This window comes from Protomyctophum bolini, assembly GCF_963924005.1.
Source record: "Protomyctophum bolini genome assembly, chromosome: 4".
NCBI lineage: Eukaryota > Metazoa > Chordata > Actinopteri > Myctophiformes > Myctophidae > Protomyctophum > Protomyctophum bolini.
In genome coordinates, this window is record NC_137865.1 from 671,951 (window position 1) to 697,484 (window position 25,534).

At 41.2% G+C, this 25,534-nt stretch overlaps 1 protein-coding gene and 1 long non-coding RNA gene across 2 annotated transcripts; one reads left to right on the forward strand and one right to left on the reverse strand.

Moving 5' to 3' along the window:
- Window positions 1–390: 390 nt before the first annotated feature.
- Window positions 391–4,301, reverse strand: LOC308313588. Its single transcript, XR_013963899.1, has 5 exons — window positions 4,210–4,301; window positions 2,898–2,994; window positions 2,722–2,790; window positions 2,486–2,584; window positions 391–1,527 (listed from the first exon to the last, which is right to left on the reverse strand). It is a non-coding gene; the product is annotated as an uncharacterized lncRNA (long non-coding RNA).
- Window positions 4,302–9,884: 5,583 nt separating this feature from the next.
- Window positions 9,885–24,949, forward strand: LOC308313724 (uncharacterized protein). Its single transcript, XM_080761012.1, has 6 exons — window positions 9,885–10,183; window positions 12,486–12,929; window positions 21,496–21,611; window positions 22,781–22,874; window positions 23,072–23,137; window positions 24,013–24,949. Exons 2-6 carry the CDS (start codon window positions 12,518–12,520, stop codon window positions 24,312–24,314), a joined length of 990 nt encoding a protein of 329 aa, XP_080617138.1. The 5' UTR covers window positions 9,885–10,183; window positions 12,486–12,517; the 3' UTR covers window positions 24,315–24,949.
- The last annotated feature ends 585 nt before the right edge of the window (window positions 24,950–25,534 follow it).

Sequence of the window (25,534 nt, forward strand, 5' to 3'; positions counted from 1 at the left end):
ATTTGCTTTACAGCCACTTTAAGTCTCGTTTATTGCTCAGGATGCTAAGCATAGCTTGAAATGAGATTATAGTGAGAGATAAATGAGAGGTAGGTGAGATATCTTTATTGGCTACTTTGAGTCTCACATGAGTCTCATAATCGAGCCATACTAGAGCTGTAAAGGAGATAATGTAAATATGCAAATATTGTGATATAAAACAATACAATAATTTCCTTCAATATAACTTGCCTTTATTTATCTTTAAGTGCCAGTAGTGCATACAGTGCTTTAACAGTAGTGTCTTAACTCAAAATGAAATACAAATATAAAAAGCGACCCGAGTAACAACATATCAAGTAACAACTAGTAAGACAACTATGACTAACAACAAGGAGAAGCACACAAACATTAAAGGAGAATTCCATGCTACAAGGCTTTCTTACCTTTATGTAACGGGGTCCAGGTTTTATTTTGTGCAAAAGCGCATTTCCCCTACCATAAGCCCTCAATTAATTGCATTGAATTGAATGGGGCTATGGGGTGTCGCTTATTTCCATCGCTCAAAAATCCATATTTTTTGTATATGTCCTCTTTTCATAATGTAAATAGTATCCCGAGTGGCACACTTTACTACTCATTTCGATGGAAATAAGCAAATTAGCACAAAAACCCAACCCCCGAAATGGCCAATCATGCACTTTTGCACAACATAATACCTGTCCTAAACCTCTTTGGTGGGGACGTAACAAATAAGGTAAGAAAGCCTTCTAGCATGGAATTCTCCTTTTAGCAGAGGCACTTTAAAAGTATTTTTTAACCTTCCCATTCTTGCCGCTGCGGCACTTGTTTAACATGTAGACGTCTTGATGGTCTGAATGTTCAATTTTGTCAACAATACCAATTACAAGTAAAAGGCACGTTCAATTCATTGTGCGCTAAAGCCAACACAAGAGCTACAGTCTAGTGTCAAGAGTAATCTATGTTAAAAACGAAGTTGCTTAAATAGCTATAATCGCTAAAACTACCTAAAGTGCAGAGCTCAAGTGCAAAATGCCATTACGGTATATTAGCCACAGACATTTGGCCATATAGTCCGGGCCATGTAGTGTTCAATGTGTATTCATAAGTCTAATGGTGAAAAAAAAAGAAGGTGCTCCATAGTCTTTGTGGCTAGCAAGGCTGAGAAACCGGTTGCATGGGGGCCACTGTGATGGCTCAAACAGGCTGTGACTGGGATGGTGGACATCCCCGACAATCCCTTCAGCCTTGGCCACACAACGTCTCTCGTATATTCCCTGGAGGGAGGGAAGCTCACCTCCAACTATGCGCTGGGCTGTTCTCACCACTCTCTGTAGTGCCTTCTGCTGAAGTGCAGTGCAGCTCCCATAGCACACGATGATTCCACCCGTCAGGATGCTCTCGATGGTGCAGTTGTAGAAGGACCTCAGTATACGGGGGCTGACCTTGAACTTCTTCAGGTGCCGTAAGCCGTCTCTGTGACACCTTCATCCACCCATCATGGGTGGCACACCGTAAGAAGACATCCTGCAGACAGATAAGATTAAATTAGCTATACAAGAACATAGTCAACATGTTTCCCCACCAGTGATGTTGTTCCATCTTTCACTCAATCGAAAAAAAATAACAGTGAACCAGAGTAATGTTAGATAAAAACCTACTTGACTCTGTGCCCAGCATAGCCACAAACAGGGCCAACCTGGCTCAGAGAGAGACTGTCCCACCACTGCAACATCTGTGTTGCATTTCTTTACTACCAACTGCATAAGGTACAGTATAAGAGACATATTTACTCATATCTGCTGTCGGGGAGAAACCACCTAACTCCAAAATGTTCATATATATTTTTTTTCTATTTTCAGGAAATGAAGAAAAACCTTATATTTTGAAAACAAAACAATAATGCCATATGAAAGTTGGTTTTGTGACTTTACATAATGTCAATGACTTGCATTAGAGGGGAGAGTTGGCCATTTTAGCAGACAGTTTGAGGGTCCAATGGAATTAAGAGGTTTGTCCGAAGCACTTTTTACCATTGGTTCAATATTGGTCCAACAGTACTGATTTATGCAAAAGAAAAACAGTTTCTGTTAGGTGGTTTATTCTTCCCAACAGCAACGATCATATATCCATAAGCAAAAGGGGGCTTGCACATTGTAGGATGAATGAGGCTCTTTGGATGCCAAAAACATTGTCTTTATTTAAAAAGTGCAAAAGGTGAAATGGTGAAGTGGAGTGGACATTTCAGTATCAGACCATCATATTGGCTATAAGTAGGCAGGGGGCCTATTTGAGTTAACCAATGGTAGAGGCTGATCAAAGGCACACTATTATGTCAGCCCATTACCACTGTTGGGTCCCAAGTGGCATACAGGAAATTAACACCATAAAATACAACTGCAAAGATTTCCCAACAAATGCATTGGTTACAATATAAATGATCTGAATATACTTTACAAAGCCAAATGTGTGAAGAAAAACTTACTTTGAGTGGCTTCCAGTTTGGTGGAGTCTGCAACTTTCTTTTACAATCTGGGAACGCCACTGAGAAGACCATCACATTCTTCAGGCCTGAAGAGGAGGCCTGTGAATAGAGATGCAGCATAAACATTTCACAAACTGCAAATTGACCATGAAAACAGACAAAACTTCACTTCCTTGTTGTCAAAGACAAAGACAAAATGCAGTATTGTAGACAATATTCTTTAGTGTGATCCATACCTGGATAGAGCTCCTGCATGGCTGCACTTGTGACCTGGCTTCAGATTCCCAACCAATGTCGACAAGCCCCTGTAGAACAAAAATAAATCTTCAAAACTGACCAAATAAAGAACTAAAACTACACAGAAATTTATAACAAAAAGTCAGTACAAAATATGGAACATTTCAATACTGACCTCTGCAGGAACATGGTCAACAAGCCAGGCTGAGACATGTGGAATGTAAAGCTGATGTGCCCAAAAGACAGCCTGGATGGATAGGTGGAACAGAAGGCTGCAGACAGAAATAACCAAGTTACAGAGAGAGGGAGAAATTACAGAAAAAAGGCTTAGCGTGTCATTACTGAGCATACCCATTTACACGCACCTCGACAGTGGGTGCAGGGCCAATAAGGTAATCATGGAAGGAGGGAGGTAGGGCCCACACACACACACACCATTCTATTGGTAAAGGATTACTTTATTGAACAAACACAAACGAAAGTTGTTTCAATAAAGTAATCCTGGACCTTTACCAATGATAAATGGTGGAATGGTGTGCGGGCACACCATTCCACCACAATGTAACCTTCCATGGTTATATTACTGCACAGGACCTAGCCCCTGACAAAAGGTCTGAGCTAATTTTCAAAAATATTTGATGCGTGTGAAAATAGCATATCTAGTGTAGTGACACACCATGGTTTCTGCAGTACAACCAAATGCTTAAAAAATTAATCAGCATATTATTACTGTTTAAATTGTCAGTGGTATTAGTGCCACAAATATTAATTTAATAAACAAGATAAATTATAGAAGATTCTTCTATACCAATGAACCATATAGCCTCAGCGTGCCTATTCTGGAAATTTAAGCAAAACATTTGCAAATCTACAAGCTCACTATGTAAGCTTATTTTCATATCAAGGACCATTATAAATTCTGCATTTGAGCAGCTTGAGCCACAGACCACCATTTGATGAGATTAACCTCACAGACCCAAAATTTAAGAATATTTTGTTCAATACATGTTGAACTAAATTGAACTGAATTAAATTACCATAGAAATATGCACAAGGTTTTTCCAATCAAAAATACTGTTCCTCAAAAATCGTTCTAAACACATAATCCTAAAATAAAGAATGATTTAAAGCCAAAAACGAAGTCTACCTTCATTGCAACAGAAATAACCACCAGATTAAACTTGACCACAAAACCCCTCAAATGAACACAGACAGACTCACCAAAAACGATCTCAAATTAAAATAATAACTTCACCAACAACACTAGTGCAGTGTATGACTATTTACAGTATTTAGTGTAGTACAAACCTATTCAAATAGGACGAGATGTCCCCCATATAATGTTAGCTAAACACTAACGTTAGCATATTGCTAACAGTGCTGCAGCTGCTAAATGTTGGGCTATAAATTCATAATGATGCACCTCGCGGTTGTTAACATATTTTCCTTAATGTGGGTCTTTATATAGTTCTCGTTCTGTAACATACCTTTTCGCTACAGCCTGAAGGGGTTTAATCCATTTAGTTCGGACGTTAACTTGTGTTGTTGTTCTGCAATCTTCTCCTGCATGCCGTCCTTCGGCAGCGTCTAGTGAGCAGTTCTAATGAACAGTTTTAAGACTTCCGGTGGACGATCTCTTCAAAATAAGAGTACCCTCTAGAGTATGAAAAAAAAGTTTCATTTGCACATTAAAACTACAAATTAAGCATTTAAATGATGCTATATGATGCTAGAAGACACACATTATGTTTCTGTGTAAAAATAAGTAATTAAATAATAATAATAGTAATAATAAAGTCATCTAAATGCATAAATGCTCATCACTGGAGTGCATGGACTTTATAAAGTGGACACTGGACAAAAGACGGCTCCGCGAGGCAACTATCTGGACATACCCACGCGTCCGGGGAGATGTCCTCTACCACCCCACAGTCTCCGCTAAGCGGGAGAGGTGTAAAATTCAGAGCAGCAGAGCTTCTACTGGGGTCAATGCTTTCCTTTTTTATGTTATTTAATTACTTATTTTTACACAGAAACATAATGTGTGTCTTTACAATAACTGTAATGTAATAATAATACTAATAATGTAATGTAAAAATTATTTAATTAACGAATTAAATAACCTTATTTTATTCTGAAAGCAACCGGATGTCTTAAAGCTGCTAGCTCTCAGACCGGAAGTTCTAAAACTGCTCATAAGACGGAGCCCCGTCCTTCCTAATCCTTAGTTCCTTGTTGTGACTTGTGACTCTTTCACTTTCAAATTCAAATGCTGTTCGTTGGTGACGTCAGACCACGAGTCAGACGCTCTGGGTGATATTTCCGGTTTGTTGTCCAATGGCGTTCGAGATTCGGTCCATAGAGGCGGGCCAATTGCCGAGCGAGATAGTTTTATTATATATTATTAAATCAAAATGCATATGCCTACAGGTCCTAAGCCTAATTCACCGTTTTAATTTATTCCAAAATGTTAAAAATATAATAAAAATAAAGGTATGCTTTGGAAATTGGTTATTTCAGCATGCAGGGTAGAACACTATCTGACCTAAACTGTATTTCTTTTTTATCCACAAAATGACTCACTGGATTACATTTGTAGCATTTCTAGAAAAAAATGTTTTTCATTTATAAAATATAAATATAAAATCAAATATGAAATATAAAATGGGGAGGGGGGGGGGGAGAAATCACACACGTGTGAAGTGAGGGGCATTCTGATATTCATCATACATCCTCTGAGTCTCATTCTGGCCAATCACAATTTGCGTCCTCACTTAAAATATAAATATAAAATCTAATATGAAATATAAAATGGCGGGGGGGGGGGGGGGGGGGAATCACACACGTGTGAAGTGAGGGGCGCTCTGTTATAATCATATGTCATCATACATCCTCTGAGTCTCATTCTGGCCAATCAATCACAATTTGCGTCCTCACTTTTGTCTTCAATGTTTGTGTTTACACAGACCTTGAAAAGAAAAAAATATATATTTTTATTTTATGCCCATAAAGATCTCCTATCTGTCAGTTCTTGTACCTTTTATGCCCATGGAGAGCCCATATTGTCATGCCCATAGATGTGCTGTAGTGGGATATAATATGATGTCGTTATTGTGACTGTAGGTCACAGATTACTATGAAAACCTGCAAAACATGTCAGTCTGTCCGTCCGTCTGTCACACTTTGTGACACACTCCATATATGGCCTTCAGTCTGTCACGCCTCGTGACACGCTGTCGTTCCATATATGGCCGTCTCCATATATGAATGAAGATCACGACACTGACCTCATCAAACCCTGGATAGCCATACAGCCATACTCCATATATGGAGCTGACCTGTTCTGACATTCCATATGTTGATCCTTCCTTACCCTTCCTTCCCCTTTAATGTCTCCCTTTTGACTGATACCTGTCCATTCAAACTCTAGGGGCCCGCCCCAAAGTCATTAGCACAGACGCACGGCAGCCAACGAAAAGTAGAGTTCTCAACAGGCCCGGAAATTAAGGCCCGGCTGTACCTGGGCATTTTACGCCCTACACGAAAGCGTCAATTTTAAAAGAAAGAAGAAAAAAAGTCCATATATGGATATGGGCACTCCCAGACCTGTTGTTTCAGCACGAACTCGCCCTTTAGGTTAGTACTAGAGGTCCGGGCCGCTATGCAGCCCTTAAGTAGCGGATGCCCGCACATCATAGACACACGCACACCCAGGGTAAATTGTAAAGTGCGCTCCAAGATCAGCAAAAATAGTTCCAATGCTGTACATTAGAAAACATACAGTAAGTAGCAGTCTGCTAATAAGAACTTGTCAGAGTGTAGACCTACTGTGCTGTAATACTTTTACTATACTGTAGTATGCGTACTGTACTGTACTGTGCTACTCGTACTGTGCTATACTATAGTACTGTCCGGTACTGTGCTATCTATTTTAATATAGGAAGATATGCAGTATTGTAAATGTGTTTGTAGTTGGATCAGAACGTAATTCCGACGGAGCATTCGGGAACAACGGTCGGACTAGCGCTCGAACATGTGCTGCTCCCGTGCTTGCAGTAGGGTTAGGTTAGGGATAATGGTAGGTTGTCGGTCTAATTATAGGATCCCTCACTCCAATATGTGAGGGCCGCTTAGTCATTTCTTTGCCACACATACTTGACACTTTGACAATAAGACTGTGGGATGGTCTAGTCTAGTCTAATGACTGATGCCATTCTCTGGGTTATCAGGTGGGCATCCTTACTCGATGTTCTGCTCATAGGCCCACAACACCTCCAGCATAGTGAAATCCAGCATCTCAGCCTCACCCCCTAGGTGCCATCTATTCATTTGAGTGTCCAGGTTGGGTCCTACATATACTATTTGGCGTCCTTGACATGAACAAGTTTGAGCACCACTGATATATAGAAAATCGTGTCCTCAGGTCTTAATGGCTTAATAAAACAATATTGATATAATTGCCCATATAATCTTGAAAGAAATCACACCTGTGTGAAGTGAGGGGCGCTAATATATTAAAGTCTAACTCATGTTGATTAGGTGAAGTAATGGTGATGTATCTTTATTGTTAATGGCATTTAATATTTGTGTTAAGGACAAGATGACGTACATTGTCCCTTCATTGTCAATGGCGTTTTTAAAACAAACATTGAACTAAAAACAAACATTAAACCTGTATATAGGAGGGGCCAGCGCCCCCTTAATAATGTAGGAGTCATACAATGTAAAAGGAAACAAAAACTTGTTATTTTGTCATGTTATTTCATTGTAAGATTAGGTTTAGTTTTCTCTGGATGTCTGTGACATGCATAGCCATATGGTTTCTATACAATATCAGATTTTTGTTTCACTGATAGTTGTGTGTGATTTTGTACTGTATGTGTATTTAGAGTTATTATAAGTTCCCAAATCATATATGTTTCATGTTATACTCATTTACTAAGTATATTGTATGTGGATTTACTGTCACATATAGTTCTTATGAGTTGCAAACTTATATGCATAAGTTTCATTTTACACAAATGTACCTCTCATATCTGCTTCGACTGTTATACCGGTAGTTCTTTAAATGACACAATTATATAAGTTTCACTTTACAAAAAAACCCACTATGGATCTGCTTTGACTGTCATACATATTTTCCATATTGGAAGGTTCTAAGAGCTGAGGTTAGGGATCTGAAAGTTGTGGAACGAATCCGAGACAAGATTATCGATCAGCGCGTCGCCCTGATTGTCAGGATATGAGTTTCCACCCACACAGACCTCTCTTAATTGTAACGGTTCTCCAAGTGCGCCATTCTTAATTTAATGCAATAAAAATGGCTCACATTTGATTATTTAAATATGGTTTGTTCAATGAATAACAAAAACACGCACAAACATGAGGAACAGGAGACAATTAAAAAAATTAAATTCATAGATCAATCTGAAATGTATAAAGGTCTGAAATGTGATTTAAATTAGATGTAGATATATCTCTACATCTCATATCATACATTTAAATCACATTTCAGACCAAGTGCAATACAGTTTGAGATTCAACAAATAATCCTAATTGGAGCATTATTTGAGGCATATTTGAGATCTCGTTTGCAGATCAACAGAGGTCGTTCTGAGACAAAGCTGAGATGAAACTAAAAGTCTGAAATGAGATTTGAATGAGATTATATTGAGTGCTCTCTTTTATATCAATCTGAGCTAAGTTTGAGACACAACAATGATACTAAATTGAGCAAAATTTGAGCCAGTATTGAGATCTCCTGTATAGATCATCAGAGGTGCGTGCTGTGTCTCAGCAGTAAAGGATGAGATACAGGAGCCATAGCTGAGATCTCATTTTTGTATCACATTGACCTCATGTATGGCTTGAGAAACAAAAGAGTAATAAATGAGCTCTCAAACATGGATTCTGCTTTCCTCTGGGTGAAGATATGTGTAATGTGTGTTGCAATGAGAGGTGCTGCTGTTTTTAAAAAGAAAGGGTCTAAGTTATCCTCTCCAGTGGAGGTCTTGTGATTGACATTAAGCAGGGCTACCAGAACAACAGATGTAGAGAGCGGCTGGATGGAAAACTGGTCTATTGAGATATTTCTAGTATTGTGGTGATGAGTGGTAAGAGGGGGTGTGTTGTAGGTATTGTTAAATAAGTGACCAGCTTCTGCAAAGTGCAAATTAAAAGCAGAGCAAACTTCCACAGGGTCAGAGATTAAACTATTATTACTGTCGGTTACTTGAGGAGGTAGCATAGAAGAGGAGTTATTATTAAGGGAATTTACTGCTTTCCAGAATTCCACAGAGTTTCCCTGTGAACGTGTAATTAAATTTAGGTAGTATTCCGATGTGGCCTTTCTAAAAGAGGATGTGCATTTATTTCTTATGAGACGAAAGCAGGCCCAATGGGCTGGGTCTCCAGATCGCCTAGCCAGAGCCCAGGCTCTGTTCCTTTCATTAAATAGAGCTGCTAAAGAAGGAGTAAACCAAGGGGTGATTTTATCCTTGATTCTCATTTTCTTTAACGGGGCATGTGCATCCACAATAGTCTATGAACGGGAGCCACCCCCCCATTCAGTCAAAATAAAAACCAACGAAGAGTAAGGGGGGGGGGGAAGTCCCGCCTCGTTGTCTGGGCCAGCCAATGGCCAGATGGGCCAAAACGGATCTAGAAATATGGCGATTTACAGTGCAAGGAATTACAGGCTTAATTTTACGTCCATATTAGACCCGGGGAACGCTTTGTCCATATTTTTTACAGTCTATGGTCAGGACGCTTATCTGCTTAATTTAGTTTTTTATATGAACGTTGTATAAAAGCATTATAGTATACGGACGTCTCTGAAGTTTATAACAAACCAAACTGTTTGAAAATCGGTAGAAAATTGAGCACGTTGTGGTTATTTAAAAGTGCATGCCCCAGACACAATGTTATACAGTATGTAGCCCCGAAGTAAGATGGCCGCCACGTAGCAACGTCGCTCTCCATTGGCCAGAGCGGGTGAGCCAGCTTTCTTATATCTATGCTTGTAACAGTCAATATGCAGTGCCGGTTGGTGCCACAGGGTGGTGCACTGCTCCATTTTGTTTTGCTGCGTGTACAAGATCTGACATCACTTCCACTATTATGTGTTGGCGCCCAGTGTGTGCAAGAGTGTCGACTGTATATGTATGCTCCGTTCACTTTTGTTTATTATATTAGTGCTGTCTGCCATGAGACCTGCATGGCTTGATATGGTCAATACTGAATTAATGCTCTATTAGTTGGCTGCCAAATAAACCAGCTTAATGACATTATCTTTGTCTGTGTGAAATACCTGGACATCGTATCTCAGTATTCTGCTGTATCCACTTCAGTCCACCATAGTCTACTCCCTGCTCAACACAGCACACTTTATATACAAAGAAAACCGAAACGTGTCGTTTGAAAACAGTGTCATTAAGCAGCTCAAACCCTGAAACACAGCAGGTAAGATTTTCAGCTCTTTACATTTCTTTTATATTTTTGACTCATCTTTTAAGATGGAACATAAGTAGCCTATAGGCTATCTCTCATATCTGCTAGTTTGTTATGTGTTTCATCTATGTAGCCTATCTTTTATATAAGGGTAGGCCTAGTGTAATTGTCACCCTTAAAAAGCTTCACTGAGAACTTGAAGTTGATCATCCCGTTGAAGAGCACAAAGTAGCATCCATCCCATCAACTTCTCAGTTGCGCCTCACAATGAGAGAGAGAGAGCGAGAGTGAGAGAGAGAGAGAGCGAGATGGTGTGTTCATGTTGGTAGCCTATACTTTTAGGCTATTCATGTTTAGATGGAGGAGGACCCCGTGTTTAAACACCAGTATAATATAATAATAATAATAATAATAATAATAATAATAATAACCATCTTATTGACTACTAGCTATGACTTTTGATATGTTGAACTTGAAATCATATGTGCATGCAGAGAGAGAGAGAGAGAGGCACGCTGTGGTAATGCAAGCCGACAGTTCATTTGTTATAAAGGTAGGCCTACTGGCCTATATATATTTTTTAATATAAGCTACTGTGAGAATTGTTTGAGCGGTGCCGTATATATACCCCCCGTTAGTAGGCTATAGTTTGTAGTCAGTGCATATAGGTGCATGTCTATCATAGCAATATGCATGTGACCATGGTCCTGGTGTGCTGCAATGTCCTGTATTGGAATGGCGGGACTCGACATTTTTAAGTACTGCCAATTAGTCAATGTCGGAGCGGTGGGATGTGTAGGGCCGACCCCTATTCTACATACTGTGAATACAATTTGCCATCAATCAAAACCAGTAGTTAATACTAGCAGCAGTAAAGTACATTGTTTGGTCATTACTATAATGTATAACTATAACGTTACAGTGTGTTGCAGTATTGCAGTGGATAGTATATGAGAGAGAGAGGGGGCAGGGGTGGCCTAGGCTGTTAGATGGGTCCTGGGAGTCTGGGACCTAGGGGTGGTCTTTTAGATGGGTACTGGGACCCAGAGGTGGCCTTCAAGATTGGTCCTGGGACCCGGGGGTGGTCTCTTAAGACTTAGATGGTTCCTGGAACCCAGGGGTGGTCTTTAAGATAGGTCCCAGGGACCTCTATGCAACGTAACCTCGGATGTGGATGCGGGGGCCAGAGGCGGGTCGCGGGGGAGCGCACGGCCATGTGGTATAATAATTACGTTTTGAGTAGCGGGTCTCCATCGCTTCAAACAACCAGCGCACCCCCACAGATCAACTCGTCAACAGCGGGGCTTTCCTAGAACTGGGTGGGATCCATAAAAACGCATGACGTCAAAGCCACCGCAGATCCAGCCAACAACGGGGAATTTTCTTTTCGATTTCAATTTTTTGAGTCGAGATCTAGATGAGAATGAGTCGGAAATCGAGTCTATTTTCTCCACACAGCACACTCGTAGGGTCTGTCTTAGCTAATTTACATACAGCACAGCCGTAGGGTCTCTTATCATATTTGTTGTTCCTCCTCACACATAGACTCCTTGAAACCCAAGTGTTTCAAAATAGATTATTCAGGTGTAAATGGTGCATTTATATAGCGCCTTTATCCAAGGCAAATTGCATAAACCGATGACAGAGGAAACCATGCAAGGCATCAACCTGCACATCGGGAGCAATTTGGGGTTCAGTGTCTTGCTCAAGGACACTTTGACACACCCAGTTTCGAACTGGCAACCTTGCGGTTCCCATCCGGCCACTCTACCCCTGACCCACTGCCGCCCCAGGTGTACTGTTCTTGTTGACCAAAGGGTGTCTCATCATCTTGGCTAGATCTAAACGAAACATCTCACTGAGCTTTTAGGGAGCGGCAAAAGAGAGTGTTCATAACAAAACAAAACAAAGAGTATCATTGTGAAATTAATTGCTTCAAAATATGTACTCAATTAATGTATATACTACGAGGAGATCACTCTCCTCGAGTCCTCACCAAAGTAAAATAAAGGCCGGCTATGAGATGAAATATGATCTCCCATATTTTACAATTACAGTTACAATTTACGCTCACAGAAATGGTTGCACTGTATGCTCCCTGCTGTGCTAGAACTGAGGCAGAACATTAAAAACAGATTGGTTACTTTCACCTTATAGACCATTGTTCCTTGTGTAAACTTAAGTTAAGTGTGATTTCCTCCCTAAATGCATGAATCCCATAATCTCATTCTCAAGATTCAAATGTTTGACAGTTGGGCTAACACCACTATAGGTCTCCAGTTATTAAAGTCCTTCCTTATTCACTTTATTTCAGAACAGTGTGTGCAGTCCAGACTACAGGTGAAGATGAACCCTCCAGACCAGTGTGTGGAGTCCAGACTGCAGGTGAAGGGGTTCGAGTGTTTGGTCCGACGGAGCATTGGTCTGAACGACAACCTACCTCAAACCATCACCCTAACCCTAACCTCCCTTGGGGCAGCACACCTAAACCTAACCCCAACCCTCTCACGACCCCCAGCGCATCTCGGACCAATGCTCCTTCGAACCAATGCTCTGTCGGATCATAGTATGCCTCCCCAGGTGAAGATGAACTCTCCAGACTTAGCCAGGGATTATATTAAACAGGAACCTGAAGACATTTCTATTAAACAGGGACCTGAAGACATTTCTATTAAACAGGAATCTGAAGACATTTATATTAAACAGGAATCTGAAGATATTTATATTAAACAGGAAGCTGAAGACCACCCACAACTCAGTAAGTTTCATGTGCTCTTGCTCTTCCTTTCTATAAAATGTTCTGTTCTTCTGTCGGGCAGGGGTTCTCAACCTGGTGGTTGCAATCCCTCATGGGGTCGCCACATTGTTTTTGGGGGTCCCCATATATTTAGTTTTATTATTAAACAAAATGTTTTTTGCAACTGAATGGCTGGAAAATGGAAATTAAGAGTTTACATATAGTCCTTTTTTCCCTCTTTCCTTAAAGGTTCACACACACACACACACACACACACACACACACAAGAAACACTTTCCTGGGGTTTTTATGTGGGTAATATGTGTTTTTAGATATTTTAGTATTTCAAAGTGTCCATGATGTGATAGACGTTGGGCGCACTTCCTTCCTGGACTACTATTCCCATAATGCTTTGGTGCACTGCTCCTCCTTGTGGATAGGGGGAGGGACGTCTTACTGAGACAATTCATACAGTCCAAGGAAGCTTTGAGAAGGAAGAGAAGTGGTCACGTGACTGGACTGCGCCATGACACTTTCATGGGAGCCAAACTCACACCGGAAGTGCAATGAATACATGGCAGTGAATGGAGCCGGCTGGACCAGCTCTTAACAAACATTATTTATGAACAATTGAGACCTTTGTCATATAATCGGTTCAGGAATAAGACATATCACAGGTTGTTTTCTAATCACTTACTTTTCGATGTGCACAGTATATAATTTTATCTGAGGATCTAAACAGTAAACAGCAGCAGGTATCGTTTCTGGCTCCGAAGTATCGCAAGATTTGGCTGCCAGACAGGAAACGGTGGGAAGTCTCACGATACTTGGTACGTTCAGAAAGGTACTTTGTGCTCTTTAGATACCATACCTCTATAAAAATTACACAGTGTACACATCGAAAAGCAACACAGCAGACAATAATATGTTATTTCTGTTATTTTCCAGAAGTGATTACTTTACAAAAGGTCTCAGTTATTCTTAAATAATGTTTGTTCATGAGCTGGTCACTGAGCTCTCATTTACTCCAGTGCATTCTGCCAAACTTCCGGGTAGTTTGCAAGGACTGTCTAAAGAGGACGAGACGCAAAGACCGTATGGTTGCTCCATGGTGCTCCATGGAAGGAAAGAAACATGCACAATGGGCTATATGCAGCCAACACTTCCGCGTACAGCTTCCTTGGTCTCAACTGTCTTTCCTTCCATGGAGCAGGGTTGCCTATTTCCCGTGACTTTTGGCTTCTTTTTTTCCAGAGATCCTTTGCTTTTCTTTATAGGCTAATTATTAGTATAATAAGTTACTAAAACATTAATTATCATAGACATACATATAGTATTTATAATGATAAATGGTCCATCAAATATTTTTATTAGGATTATATGGTCGGTACCAAGGCACAAAAACATGCAGTAATCCTGGTCTCTAAACTGCCTCCCCCTGGCCAGCCGGGGCGCCTGATGGAGGGGAAAGGAACTGGTTGGAATAACGTGTTCCTTCCACGCGCTACGTCCAACCAGGGAAACTCCCCCCTGTCACGTGTAAAGGAGCAACTTGGACACTCAAGCATGAAGGAAGCATGAGTTAAGTCCGTTGCTCTCCCCAGGTTGGCTGAGGGTGTGTAGAGCCCAGGATCACATTAGATGATTGACACATTGAAAAATGGGTTACAAAATCGTGGGATAAAAAAATAATAATAATAATATGGTCATATTATTGGGTTTGTTTTGGCTTGTTTTTGGAGGTGGGTTTGCTTATTTCTGTTACGAGTTGGCAACACTGCCATGGAGCAACATGGCGTCGCCCGTACGGTCTTCGCGTCTCGTCCTCTTTAGACAGTCCTTGGTAGTTTGGCTCCCATGAAAGTGTTATGGCACAGCCCGGTCACGTGACCACTTATCTTCCTTCTCAGACCTTCCTTGATACAATCCAGGAAGTAAGTGGGGGCATAGTATCGAAAGGCAGTCTTACCCAGTTCAGAATGAATATCAGGAATTTCTAACACAAGGTTGTCTTGAGAACGGGTGTGATGATGGCCAACTTTAGGATGAAATAGGCTGCTAAGATAATTAGGCAATCAGCACGTCGTCACGAGTAGGCCAGAAATTGCTATTATACGGTGCATGCACTTTACTTGGGCATATTCCTCATCTTTTGCCACAATGGTCCCTGGGTAGAGCTTCTCGTCATATAATGTCACAACACACCATTTTCCAATGATCTCATCATCATCACAGTCAATCTCATCCTAGGGTGCCTTCTGTCAGGTGCTCTTCTGACTGGGTTTCTTGAGGTTGTTCGGACTTCGGAGTTCCTCAGCCTGTATTTTTCCGTGCCCCCTGACAGAGGAGGGAAGATGAATGGTTGGGTGTCGTAACATGTGCAGCGCAGGTTCTTCAATGTAGCACACATGCAGCTTACATCCCTGTAGAGCAGGTGGCCTGATCTGGTGGTGACCACCTGGTGTATTCACATCATCCCTGGGATGGCTTGGAGTTGTTTCGGCATGTTACTGTATGCAGAGCCAGACACAATGTCACAGTGTCAATATAATAAAATAAAACTCGACAGTGATGCTAGTCTTCAGGAGCGATCTGTAAAATGTAGCAGCATCAGTGGATGTCATGCCCTTGACTGACAAGTCAGGAGAATTCCATGCTAGAAGGCTTTCTTACCTTTATTTGTAGTTGTTACGTCCCCACCAAAGAGGTCCAGGTGTTATTTTGTGCAAAAGTGCATTATTGGCTATTTCCCCTAATAGGTTTGGGTTTATTTATTTTAGCACATAGTATAAAAAATAGACAAAGAACAAAAATACAATGCAATATTTGGAATCCTTTCCTGTATGAAAGAGGTCATAGATTAAACAGATTTTGTTCATTAAGAACAATACAAAGGTCTACAAGTTGACAAAGGGGAGCAGCTGTGCAATAAAGAAATAAAAACACAGGCTGCACAAAAAGGGGAAATAAACAATACAAAAGAAAATATAACACATCAAAGTAAATCATGTAATCTACAGAGAAGAAAAAATAAGATATTTCTTTAGATGTTCCTTGAATATTGGCAAGGATAATGAGGATTTAAGTGAAGCATCTAGGGAATTCCATAGATGAGGGCCTCTACATTTGATGAAAGATTGATGTTTGGAAGTGCGACAATAGGGTAATTCAAAATCATCTCTTTGCCTTGTGGGGTAGGAGTGAATGTCAGAAGTAACACAGAAAAAAAATTAAAAGAAGAGGGAATGTCTTGTTTGCATTATCTTTAAATTAAATATAAATAAACAGGTCTATAAACTTTGTCAATGGGTAATAGTGAATATTTAATAAAGAGCGGGGCAGATGGCTCGAACCTATTTGAATGTGAAATCATTCTCAGAAAACTTTTTTGAATGATCAGTAATTTAGTGAGATATGTTGAATTTGTAGCAGCCCAGACAATATTACAGTAATTAATGAGGGAAAATTAAGCTATAATAGAGTGTTAAATGACATGAAGGAAGAACAAATGGGCAGATTTTTCATAGACTTCATACATACTGTATCAATAGGTTGTTTCCAATTTAAATGTTCATCTATAATGACACCCAATAATTTTGTATGGGGAACCTGGCAGATTTCAGAGCCATTGATTACACAATTATAGGTTTTTCTTTGGGAAATGTTTTGTTTATATTGCAAAAAATGCAAAAAAGTTATTTTTTTATATTGAGAGTAAGCTTATTCAATTGAAACCATTTGAAGACATCCAACAATTCATCATTAACATATTTAACAGACACAGCTGGATGATATGTCCAGGGCAGGCTTGAAGATAGTCCAGGGCAGGATCGAAATGTTGCCAAATTGCAGACCTTTGTTTTGATTGTGAGATGCAAAAGGAGAGGGGGCTAGCATTATCTTCATCTAACACTCCTGTGCATGGTTGCCTGTTGGTGTGAGGCACCAAATTGCATAGACTGGATCTCAGCACTGAGGTCGTAGGCATAATTTCCATGCCTGACACGTTCCCTGCAGAATGAAAAATGAAAAAAGATTTAGAGTTTGCCCTGCTGAGCGTAGAGTGCCAGGTACTCTAGCTGGCCTTTTATGACGTTAGCGTCTTGCCTGTATCGCTGGGGGAAAATGTTGTCCAATGAGAAAAGAGAACTGATGTTTAAAAGTTTCTGCGTGAGTTCCCATATATGGGTTGACTGAGATAGCTAAATTAACAGATTTAACTCATAAACAAATGCGGAAAACGGCTGAAGAAGGAGAAGAAACAGATTTTGTGGTGGATTTACAGTCTAAAGCCCCATTCACATTGAAGAAGCAGAAGCTAGCTTCTGCTTCTTCGTCCCATGTTATCTCTATGCAGAACAGCTTCTGCGTTTAAAAGCTGGAACAATAGCTTTTTTTTGTTTTTGCGTTTTTTTTTTCTCACCGAACCTTAACTTTAAAGCAGCTTTTAAAAGCTGGAGCTTTAAAAATCTGCGTGTAGCCAATCAGAGCACAGCGTGGTTTGAGGAGGCGGAGTTGAGCTCATTTTACGAAACCAAAAAGCTTTGAAAAAGCTGTCCGAGCCAATTGTCCGCATTAAAAAATAAACTTTTTAAATATGGGCTGTATATGAAATATGAATGGATATTTGGCAAGACCATAGCATATTTTGTGATAGAAATTAAAGTTTATATGAGAAACAAGTTGTCGAAGCGGTGAAAACAGGTTGTGTTCCGTGTGCCGTCGCGAGTGTCACGTTTCTGGGGACAAGTCATCGTGCATTCACCCCCCCCCTCCGGTTCTCATCGAAGCTATGGATGGACTACTGAACTGAACTCTCCAGAACGCTATCCGTCGCTTGTGGACTGTTTGTGGACTAAACAGTGCACGCACACACACACGGTTGATAAATTAGCAGATATAGATAGATAGACAAACAACAGTTTTCCCCAAAACCTTCCCCGAGAAGAGGGGAGTAGCAGCCCGCTCTCAGCGCGTTTCTGTGCTGGTCCTCGTGTGTGCTCGGAGACGATTTGCGGGACGTTTCATCGCACTAAAATTAATTGCCCTTGTCGCGGGACCTCGCCCTGAGCACAGGGGGTTGATCACTGGTTTACGCTCCTCGACACCCAGTCTCAACTTAGGGGGTCCTCCGCGGGCCGGGCCACAGGGTCCAGAAGTCGGTCCACTTTCGCTCGAGGGGAAAGCTCGAGGTTTCTCCTCGACGACGGGGTCTGGCCGCAGGTCACCCGAGGCACTATCACCGTGGTACAGTGGCGCTGTACCACATACTCCTGTAGTAATGTACTACAGGAGTGGGGCCTTGATCATACCTTTAAAAAATAATTAATAGCCTTTATATCAGTTGTATGTACCCCCTCTATTTATGCAATATGTTGCCCATGTTTTGTGATTGGTTTGCTGCGTTCTGAATCGATAAACCAATCGCATATAAGATTTATTTGAGGGAATCATTTCAATTGGTCTATTGCGTTCATGTAGGCCTATCGATGAACCTCATACCAAAAGTTGAAAGATAGTAGATACTAGCCTATATTTATAGATAGATAGAACACGTGTGTGTGTGTGTGTGTGTGTGTGTGTGTGTGTGAGAGAGATATTGAGCACCGTGGAGGAGCCGACACGGGGCTCACTTGCGAGCCAGTTCTCTCTCAGTGCCCCTGCAGTAATTACCCCCTCCCGGTTCCCACCGAGGTGAACAACCTCGGTGGACTAAACACACACACGGTTTATAAATGAGCATATATATATATATATAGTCTATAGACAAAGAACTAAAGTCCAGAGTCCCCAGCGCGTCGTATGCACCGCGTGTGTGTGTGTGTGCGCGAGAGAGATCAATAATTAATAGCCTTTATTATAAAGGCTATTAATTATTGATCTCTCTATGCACATGCATATCATACAACTGATATAAAGTTTATATCAGTTGTATGATATGCATGTGCACAGGTCCGTTGCACTGGACTCCGTTCCGGTGATAATATCACCGTGATATTGATTATTAATTAAGTAATTAAAGTATGCATAGCCTACTACTAGTTGGCACAATGTTTCACATCATCTGCTAATTAAAAGCAAACTTTAAATGTAATGATGCTGTAGTGTAAACGGTGAGGGTCCGTGCCGTGGGGGTGGTGGAGGAGCGGTCTAACTCTATACTGCCACATATAGCCAGCCGAGGTCAGTGACAGACAGACAGCGCCGAGATGGGGGCTCCCTTCCACGGGAGACTTGGGACTGAATGTCCGGAAATCGCACGTAAACATAAGCTGTTTTAATTGCTTTTACGACGTGCTGGATATATACAATTGTATTTCTACGGTATGCTCTTTCTAAATCAACATTAACATTACGAACTGAACGGAGCTTAAAGCTCCGTTCAGACCGAAGAAGCTGCTTTAAAAAGCAGAAGCAGAAATCTAAAAGACGCAGCTTTTTTTTGAGAAAGTGGGCGTGTACAAGGTACCTGTCACTCAAGCTGCCTGGACTGGCTGTCTGGCTTTGAGACGAGAGACTGCGCAGATGCGCATTTGAAAGTCTAAAATGTAAAATAGCGACTGTAGAGGAGACATACTTATATATTTAGTTACATCATAACCTATGTATGGATGAATAAATAATATAATCTTGGTAAACTTGTTTGTAAATAACCGAACGGACGGGATCTCAATCCTCCGTCTTCAGTGCTCATGTCTCCCCCCCCACTCCGCTCTCGTCTCCCCCAGGCCACGAGCGAAACCCTCCGGGCATTGTTTTAAATGGCGGCTCTGTATGTAATGTTAATGTTGATTTAGAAAGAGCATACCGTAGAAATACAATTGTATGTATCCAGCACGTCGTAAAAGCAATTAAAACAGCTTATGTTTACGTGCGATTTCCGGACATTCAGTCCCAAGTCTCCCGTGGAAGGGAGCTCCTATCTCGGCGCTGTCTGAAATTATTCCCTCAAATAAATATATGCGATTGGTTTATCGATTCAGAACGCAGCAAACCAATCACAAAACATGGGCAACATATTGCATAAATAGAGGGGGTACATACAACTGATATAAAGGCTATTAATTATTTTTTAAAGGTATGATTCACGGTGCCCACGTTTCAACAATCAACATACAATGCAGCGACACACACACACACACACGAAAGTGGACCGACTTCTGGACCCTGTGGCCCGGCCCGCGGAGGACCCCCTAAGTTGAGACTGGGTGTCGAGGAGCGTACACCAGTGGTCAACGCCCTGTGCTCAGGGCGAGGTCCCGCGACAAGGGCAATTAATTTTAGTGCGAGGAAACGTCCCGCAAATCGTCTCCGAGCACAGCTCTCCTCGGCGTTCCAGTACTGGGGACTACTGTACTGTGTACTGTGTGTGTGTGTGTGTGTTGTCTATCTATCTATATCTGCTAATTTATCAACCGTGTGTGTGTGCACTGTTTAGTCCACAATCAGCGTCAGCGACGGATAGCGTTCCGGAGAGTTCAGTTCAGTAGTCCATCCATAGCTTCGATGAGAACCGGAGGGGGGGGTTGAATGCACGATGACTTGTCCCCAGAAACGTGACACTCGCGACGGCACACGGAACACAACCTGTTTTCACCGCTTCGACAACTTGTTTCTCATATAAACTTTAATTTCTATCACAAAATATGCTATGGTCTTGCCAAATATCCATTCATATTTCATATACAGCCCATATTCAAAAAGTTTATTTTTTAATGCGGACAATTGGGTCGGACAGCTTTCCAGAGGGTTTTCGGTTTTGTAAAATGAGCTCAACTCCGCCTCCTCAAACCACGCTGTGCTCTGATTGGCTACACGCAGATTTGTAAAGCTCCAGCTTTTAAAAGCTGCTTTAAAGTTAAGGTCCGGTGAGAAAAAAAAGAAGCAAAAACAAAAAAAAGCTATTCTTCCAGCTTTTAAACGCAGAAGCTGTTCAGCATAGAGATAACATGGGACGAAATGTGAACGGAGCTTAAGGCTTTTTCGAGAAGGAAGGACTTTTTAAGAAAAGCTTGCAGGGTCGACCATGGTATGATGCAGGTGTGTGTGTGTGTGTGTGTGTGTGTGTGTGTGTGTGTGTGTGTGTGTGTGTGTGTGTGTGTTTACTATAGTCCCCGATGCAGCTTGGCTGGGATATGTGACAGCCTGAGTATGGTTCAGTTCCACCTATTTTTTGCGTGCTTTCATGTTGTATATTTGTATAAGAACATATGACAGGTTGTTGTTATGTAACGCTGTTGCCATTGTGTGTGTGTGTGTGTGTGTGTGTGTGTGTGGGGGGGGAGCTGGTTCATTTTGGCACCGCCCGGAACTGTTTCTAAATCAGTTTTCGGAAAAAAACTATCTTTCTATGCCAGTAGTGCTCAACCATTTTATGTCAAGGAATCTCAGAATTATCCGTATTTGGCTGCGGACCCCCATCTGAAAATATGTAGTTCCAGGACCACCCAAAAGCAAAGATTTGACTTAAATATGTTTGCTCTGAAAGAATATATATTCAAAGATTTGCACCTCATTTTCAAGATTGAATTTTCAAGAACATTGCAGATCTACAAGCTCATCGCTCAACATTTTTTTTCTTCCCCAGAAATGAGACAAACAGTGAAACGTGTTTTGCATGGTGTCTCATCGAATGGAGAAGGAGAGAAGGTCAGACGGAAAAGATCCACCCAATCCTCTGTGTCCAGCACCATTAAACAGGAGGTAGGGATGGGATATATTGATCAATTCAGTAATTGCGACCCTAGGTCACAGTTAACTAAGGAATCTTGGGGGTTTTTTCCGTCAGTATACTCACTCAAAATCCCCATACATGGGGAAAGCCCCCATATATTGTGCCCAGGTTTCGTCACATCACTATGACATCATATGGGAGTAAATCAGGGATCATTATTGCTCTCGCAATTAAGCCCATATAGGGAGATCCCTGATGTCATCAATATTATGGATACAGTATATATCAGAACCTGTTCTGACCTTCCTTATGTTGATCCTTCCCCATCCATCCTGTCCATTTAAACTCTAGACCCTGCCCCAAAGTTATTTGTGCAGCCGCGCCCGGCAGCCGGAGTTCTCAACAGGCCCGAAAATTATGGGAAATTGGGTCCCTATTGTTTAAAATGTGGAGGTTTCCAGACACGCAGAAGCCATGCGCTGCCAGGTCTGTTGTTGTGGCCGCCACTTTGGAATACTTTTCTACACTACATCAAGCGATTACAGTGGCTGTTCAAAGGTAACTTTAACTGAAAAGACGGCCGTAAATTGCCGGCATTTAACCTGTTAAATTCCGGCCCTACCTGGGCCCTCATCAAACCCTGTACACTCATGGCATGCTCCATATATGGCCAGTGCACGCGACCTCGCCCTTTAGGGCCCTTTAGGGCGAGGTCGCTTCTCGCCCCCAAGTCTTACTGGTTGATAAATTATGATAACCTTATCAATTGATTTAGTTGATAAGCATTTTTGTCTTTCTTTTTTTTTATCTGAGAATCTTCATTTTCCTCAATGTTCTAATATAAAAATCACACCCGTGTGAAGTGAGGGGCGACAATATATTTAAGTCTTAACTCATGTTGATTAGGTGATGCAATGGTGATGTAAAACAAACACGTGTGCAAACACACATTAAATGCCATTAACAATAAAGAGATGACGTCATGAGGCGCATTATGACGTACATTTTCACTGTCTGGTCTGTCACATTTTTTTCACATGTGTGTTCCTCGGCCACACGCACGCAGACGGACATCATTGCATTCACAGAAAACCGCCCAATGATGGAACCACAGAATTTTCTATGAATTAGTTAACTGTTAAGTTTAATTGAATAATTTCTTAACGGCAAATCGATTAACTATTAACATCCCTAACAGGAGGTGAACCATGAAGACCAGACCTCTTTACCTAGCACCATTAAACAGGAAGTGAACCAGGAAGCCCACAGCTGCCCATATATGGTTATATATGGTAAATACTGACACTTACTGGAACACAACTTTATTTTGTTGTCCTGATAACCCTGCTGTTTTGATGTTGCTAAATGTTGGTACTGTTTATTTTTATGCAATGCACGCAACACAGAACACACCACTAGGCGAATTACATTGTGTCTCTCGATATTTCCTCATGAATTAATGTGATGCACATGCTATGTCACTTCACAGCTGAACACAATTACACCCGTTCACCAGGAATGGCGCAGACCCCTTCGTTGGACACAGGTACCACAGGTATTTACTTGCATTGTTCTCATAGCCTTCCTCCATTGACTTTTTGCAGACCGTGGCCATCTTGCCACCCTGCTGGCTCCGTGCCTGTCCTGCTGCCTCCGGCATTATACGTGCATATTTACAGACGCACCGACGTTTTGGCTATGCAGCCTTTGCCGAAACATCTGTTTTCTTTAGTTTGTATTCTTGCATGGTGAATTAAAGACGTCTTGGTGTGTGCGACCCCATCACCTTTATTTCCTCCTCCGTGGACAAACAGGCTTACACCTTCTGTGTGCAGTCAGTGTGCCTAGCTGAAAATAGGTTTGACTGTGTGTCCAGATCTGATTCATCATCAGTACACCAGTTGTTAGCATCAACATAAAGCTTGTCAATGTACAGAAGCACACAGTGCTGTACAATATAATAGATGTGTTGAGACTCTGGACTTGATAAAATACAGTGATGATTTAGGCCATGTTATCTGCTGGTCTTGGTCCATTGACAGTGACAACTTAACACTGGTTTCAACACAGCCATCAGTACATGGCACATCAGTACATTGTGATTCAGTATATTGGCAAGCTTTATGGAGATGCTGATTTTCCTTTCCAGCTGGATTTGCCACCTGCCCATAGTGAACCATTATATATTCTTTGCTGTAACACAATTATTCATTTTGGTGTTAAAGTAACCAAAATGTTTTACGTCACATTACTTTTTTGTATTTTGCTAAAATCTTGCTAAAACTTTCAGAACTGTAGTTAGTTACTGTATCGGTTTAGTAAATATTATCTTGGTAGTTAATAGCTCATTTTGTACATGGAAGAAGAATGGATTTACATTTTACGAATACAGTGTTGACCTTGACCATCATGCTATTTTTCTGCTCCTAGACATCCTGCACATGGTTGTGTGTAAAGAGGAAGTTTCTCCTAAACAGGAGAGGAGCTCCAGGAGGAACCAGAGCCTCCACATATTAAAGAGGAACAGGAGGAACTACTTCAAAGACCAGAGGAACCACTTGAATCTGACACTGAAGTCAAAGAAGACAGTGATGATTGGGAGGAGACCAGTGAAGACGATGATGACGAACGGCGTGACAAGAGCTTCAGTGACTCACCGTAGTGACTGTAAAAATTGTAGGAGATATGGGCCAGATTGGTTATGTGGCCATAACCGACATAAACATGAGTGAAAGACCCTAACCCTAGACCATTGGTCCGATATCTCAAACCCTAACCTCCCACGGGAGGTTAGCACACCTAAACCTAACCTTAACCCTCTCCCTCACCAACCTTAATCCGGTCGTTTTAACACACCCCTCACCAACCTTAATCCAGTCGGACCAATGCTATGTCTAACCAATGCTATGTCTAACCAAAGTATGCCTCCCGTATAGTTCATGATTCTGTCACCCATTCCAAGCATTTTTGCACAAAAAACACTCCTTGGGAGGAAAACAGCCCAAGGAGTGTTTTTTGTGCAAAACGAATGCTTGGAATGGATGACAGAATCATGAAAACCCCCTAGTTTCATACAGTATGTCACATGCTACTTAAAGAAAGATTTTTTGTATTGTTATATGGTCAGTTGGTCACATAATAACTCAAATTGCTGCAACCAAGCTGAATTGCATCCATTAGGCCTATAGATAACATTTATATCATTGAATATCCAGTAGATTCCAATGGCAGCTCCTAACTACTCTTCTCTCCAGAGGGATACAGGCGAGCAGCATTACATGTTTGTGGCAACTGAGATGAGTGTTGAGGGTAGAGCAGCTATTTTTGATATCATTGAACTTTCTGTTATTATTCATGACTCTATATGCCCTTTGACTTAGATTCAGATAAGGATGGCCACATTCTAATCTGCTAAACAGGGGAAATTATGATCTGACCTCAGCATCAAATCTGCAAGCTTGTAGATCTGTGAATTGTACTTTGTATCGTCTTCGATGCAGCTCATGTTATTTCTGGTAGAATTATCCATTTTAACCAGTTCTATTGTGACAGAGCAGCCTCTGTCAGACTAATACTGTATATATACATGTTTAATGTATTGTTTCTGTATGTGTAACAGGTTGATTCTCAGTCCAAAGTCAAAGTCTATATAAAGAGGAAATGGTTCAGTAGACAGTGTGCTGCCATGGGGAGAGGTTTGACACCAGTACCTCTCTGTTCCAGTTAAGTTTTGTTATGTTGTTTGAGTTGTTTTGACTTTTTCTTTTCTTTACTTATTTACTTATACACTTATGTTGTCCAGGCCTGGAAGACATTAAAACTTTATTTCTCACCTGCAAGTCTGCCTCATGTCCAATCTGTCGTTTTTAAGGTTTTATTACTGACAAAACAGCTGATCCGCAATCCCACTTGGTAACATCTATAAATTGTTGATTTTTTGTTTGTATAGGTG

What these genes read in the sequence shown, in the direction of transcription:
- LOC308313724 (XM_080761012.1), top strand. Translation starts at nt 12,518, where the DNA reads ATGAACCCTCCAGACCAGTGTGTGGAGTCCAGACTGCAGGTGAAGGGG. An exon ending in CCCATATATGGTTATATATG is followed by an intron (nt 22,875 to 23,071) that starts GTAAATACTGAC and finishes GTCACTTCACAG; the next exon opens with CTGAACACAATTACACCCGT. An exon ending in GTTGGACACAGGTACCACAG is followed by an intron (nt 23,138 to 24,012) that starts GTATTTACTTGC and finishes TTCTGCTCCTAG; the next exon opens with ACATCCTGCACATGGTTGTG.